This window comes from Paramisgurnus dabryanus, chromosome 23, assembly GCF_030506205.2.
Source record: "Paramisgurnus dabryanus chromosome 23, PD_genome_1.1, whole genome shotgun sequence".
Classification (NCBI taxonomy): domain Eukaryota; kingdom Metazoa; phylum Chordata; class Actinopteri; order Cypriniformes; family Cobitidae; genus Paramisgurnus; species Paramisgurnus dabryanus.
In genome coordinates this window covers 26,998,989-27,003,513 of record NC_133359.1, presented here as the reverse complement: position 1 = coordinate 27,003,513, position 4,525 = coordinate 26,998,989, and the positions used below count along the sequence as shown (strand labels likewise).

General features: G+C 37.3%; 1 protein-coding gene across 2 annotated transcripts; it reads right to left on the bottom strand.

Moving 5' to 3' along the window:
- Nucleotides 1-349: 349 nt before the first annotated feature.
- Nucleotides 350-3,235, bottom strand: snx20 (sorting nexin 20). 2 transcript variants are annotated; one of them, XM_065292306.2, is made up of 4 exons: nt 3,105-3,235; nt 2,148-2,225; nt 1,918-2,072; nt 350-1,498 (listed from the first exon to the last, which is right to left on the bottom strand). In XM_065292306.2, the coding sequence occupies exons 2-4, from the start codon at nt 2,203-2,205 to the stop codon at nt 830-832; spliced, it is 882 nt and encodes a 293-aa protein (XP_065148378.1). In that variant the 5' UTR covers nt 2,206-2,225; nt 3,105-3,235; the 3' UTR covers nt 350-829. The 2 variants fall into 2 exon arrangements, with proteins under 2 accessions (XP_065148378.1, XP_073669408.1); XM_073813307.1 differs by lacking the exon at nt 3,105-3,235 and having other exon boundaries at nt 2,148-2,354.
- Nucleotides 3,236-4,525: the final 1,290 nt, after the last annotated feature.

Here is a 4,525-nt window from a genome sequence, read left to right as displayed (position 1 = left end):
CAGCAGACGCGAATAAAGCATTAAGCGTGAGTGATTTACATTAATGATTTACAGACGAAGACATCCTGCCGCGCAAATGGCGCGATTTGTGCGAATGAGGCTTTATGGGAGTTTGACGCAAATCGTTGAGTTGAAAAAATCTGCACTTTGGCGGATATTTGTGCTGCGTTAACCAATCAGGACCTTGCTCTTGTATTGACGTGATGATGTAGTGAGCAGCGGCAGAAATACGAAACAACAATGAAGGTCAAAATCATCGTCCCTGTATGTGGACACCCGGAGTTGTATGATACATCTTCATACTTTTATAGAAAAAAGAATAAAAAAGATCTTGCTAGGAAGAAAGTGAGTGAGGAGGTAGGACAATCTGGTAAAGACGGCAAATTGAACAAATTTGTGTCTGAATTTCACGTGCAAATGAAGCGTGTGTATGAACTACGTGTGAATAGCGTGATTTTTTTATTCGCATCTGGTGTGAACGCACAGTAACTTTTTATATCTATTTAGATAAATTATTTAGAATTGTTTTCTGATGTCTGCTTGAAATAAATGTGTATGGCATGTATGGTCTTCATTTGATGGTTTATTCAGATTTAATGTCATTTTGTCTTGGCTCATGTTTCTGTAATATTTCTTCTGTTGACCACAAACAGAGCACATATAAAAATGGCTTACACATTAACATTTGAATGTAATAAACAATTATAGTTTTGACCAAAACTGTGGCAAATAATGATCTCTATATTAACCTGTTTAAAACATGAATTCCTTGACCCTAAATGAAAGCCCCGGCCTACATTTTACCTCTGCTAAAACACATGTACGCTTCTTACACAAACTCTTGCACCACCAGTTCTTTCAGGGTTATCTGTGATACACGAGCATGAGGTGAGTCTCTTAGTCTGGTCAGCTCTTCCTGTAACTGGGCCACTGGTAGTCCAAGGCTGTAGCCCAAATCAACGAGAGCCTCCAAGAGGGGTCCGTGATAGCGTCGAAGCTCATAGCGCCTCACTGTCGGAAGAGCCCTTCTGCCTGTTTCAAATGCACTACTGAAGTCCTCTAGATCCCTCTGACACACCAGTATGGCACACAAGGTTGGTATCACTAAAGTGGCGTCATGAAAAGACAGTTTCTCCTGTAACACTGACACCTTCTGGAGGATCTCGAGTGCCTGGGAAAATCGGCCTCCACGCAGCTGGTCGTACGCGTCTTTAAGTTCCTGATGAGTGAAAAACGCCTGGAAAGCTTGCGAACGACGGACATATCTGAGAGAGTAGAGCTGAGTGAGATAGTCTCTAAGGGCTACACGTCTCTCTGAGATATTGTCCTCTGAGAAGTTTCCCGTCATTTTCTTCCTGGGCATCGCAATGTCTTCCATCTCTTCACTGAAGTCAAGAAGGAGCTCCTGATGAAGGTGAAGGAAGTCTGAGTAACGCCTCTCAATAGCTACACGTTCACAGTCGTAACTACCAGATCGGATTACCACGATCTGGTACACCTGGTTGACAGAAATGTAATGTTTCACTTTAAAGGACATAGACAGTAGCTTCTCTATGTGTTTCGAAAGGGAGGGGTGAGCTGTGGAGCCGTTGGTTGCAATTCACAAACCCCGAGGAACCATTTTAATGCTAACACCTATACAGCACCTACGAAGAACCATATGGGGTGATATAGCACCACTTAAGGTTCTATAGGGCGCAATATGGTTCTACATAGGTGCTATATGGTACTTAAAATGGTTCCTATATGAGTATGAGCCAGTGAAACACTTTTAGTGCTATTTAACACCATTCATTTTTAGAGTGCAGTGGACCTTTAAGGTAAATCATTTATAGGCTTTAATTTTAACTATTCAAGTATTTAACTGTTTTTAAAACAACTTCTTAAATGTGAGAATCGTTAAATGTTATTACATACCACATATTTTGATAGTGTTTGATCGATTATTCGGGCTGATGGGATGTCAAACAGCAGTTTAATGCTTCTGAACTCCTGCTTCACGGCCCTCCAGTGCTGCTGCAGTTCTGCTGTTGTCAGACAGGAGGCGCTAAAACCCCGAGCAGCCTCTTCAGCTGTAACACAATAAGGGACATTAACACAATAACAACACACATGCCATAGACACATAAGAAACTGAGGATTATTACATGTTTCTTGTGAAGAAAGTGTTTTGCTGGTGTCAGGCGCTTCTGCTCGCTCCTCCATAGCAATCCGGTCCAGTTTATCTATGTGAGATGCCAGCAAGAGATTCGCATTGAAACCCCAATGTCTTTTCTTCAACCCAAATGCATATAATAAAAGTGTTGTATTTATTTAGCTGCTTATTCTGAACTGTTGGTTAAGCAGTTTTAGGATGTTTACGTTTAATATTGTTTAACAACTGAAACAACAGCGATATCCACAAGAAGAAAGTCGATGAGTAAATGTCTTCAGGACACTTATGACCCAAGTGGAGTTATTTATGTAACCCTTTTGGGTGGTCATCATCCCCTAGTAACAAAAAAAAAACCTAAACAACTCTTTAAAACAAAGGGTTGTGAAAAACAAAGAGTATGTCAATAAAACTAATATTGTAATGAAACTTCCTCTTCAGTATGTATGACAATAACAGATCTCTTCTGTATCTAACATTAGTATTTAGATTCTCTTACTAACTTAAGCAGCGCTCTTTTTTGTGTGTTGAGAGTTGAAAACGTTCAGATCAGATTTTGGGGGATTACATTTGATCAAATATATCTGATTTGAAATCATTTATGTATAAAGGACAACCAGCAAAAACTTTTCTGGGATATGGAAAAGTTTGCATGCTTCTGACAATCTCAATATAATTACATTTTTTATTTTTATTCACTAGATTTATTCATTTATAACTACTATTACTATTACTATTGGAACATGTCGGCAAAATTACAAAACGGTTATTTTGTATTCCTATGAAAGGAGTAGCAGCATACTTCCTCTTGATCTATAAATAACACTTAGACAGAAGTGTGTCATGAAGACTTTGATGAAGGTAACAGGATATAAAGACTGAAAGTCTCACATCACTCAATATATATCAGCTAATGCGCAACATTCAAAATGTGAAGAAAATGATGCCATACCTGTGCAAAACCATCTTCTGCTTTACTGGTGATTGTTAAATATGACGTTGTAATAATCGTGAGTACTCAGAATAACAACAATCATGAAAACTAAAGATCCAACAAACTCTTTTTTTGATGTTAGCTGAAGCTGAACTTCATTTATGGGGAAGTGAAACTAAAAGGCGGAGTGTCATACATTTCTCTCAAAGTCTCATACATATGATAATTCGTTTTCAGTCCATCAATCTTGCTGTTTTATCTGTTCATTGGGTGATACAGCATCAAATAATACCTTTATATATAAAAAACTCAAGAGTTTCTTAAAGGTGCAGTGTGTAACTTTTATAACGATCTCTTGACAGAAATGCAATAGAAAATACATAACTATATTATCAGTGGTGTATAAAGACCTTTCATAATGAACTGTTGTGTTTTTATTACCTTAGAATGAGAGATTTTTATCTACATACACAGAGGTTCCCCTTACATGGAAGTCGCCATTTTGTTTCTACAGAAGCCCTTAAAGGACAAACTTTTTTATTAAGTTATCTCCAACGATGACATGGTTGTCTGGGGCGTACCGTAGCTTATCTATGCGTTTCAGTAAATGGTGGACTAAAACGTTGGATGCAATTTGCAACTTTACCACTAGATATACTAAAATTTACACACTGCACCTTTAAACACAACTACTAATTTCTAGAGCAGTGGATCCTAACACTGTAAAAACATTTAAGAACATAACTTATAAAAACAAGTTTAATTTTTTTTAAAGGGGACAATCAGACTTTTCCATGTTTAAGTGCTATAATTGGGTCCCCATTACTTCTTTCAACCTAGAAAATGTGAACAAAATCAACCCAGTAACTTAGTTTTCTCTGCAAGCACTTGAAAAATAGCTCATCGAAATTTGGCTCCCCTTGTGATGTCAGAAGGGGATACTACCTCCCCTTAATCTGCACTATCCAACCACTGCACAGCCATTTAGTGTAGAGATCAGCTCATTTGCATTTTAAAGGACACACCCAAAAATGCCACATTTTTTATCAAACCTACAAAGTGACAATTTTAACATGTTATAATAAATTATCTATATGGTATTTTGAGCTAAATCTTGGCATATGTACTCTGGGGACACCAAAGATTTATTTGACATCTTAAATAAGGCTTGTGAATGTCCCCTTTTACTTAATTTGTTGTCGAAACTTAAAATAGTAGGTTAAATTGACAAATAAAAGTTGTTTTAACTTCATGTGTGTAAGCATATGATTCTTATAAAACTTAAAAAAATATTTTTTACATAAAATGATTAGTGGAACATTTTATGCATCTTTATTTGACTTCAAAGCATATCTGATCAAACATAGGAAGGTGCAGCAGCTTGGGAACCACTGTCCAATAGATGGCGCTGTTCACTAAAATGACAGGCTGGAATATTA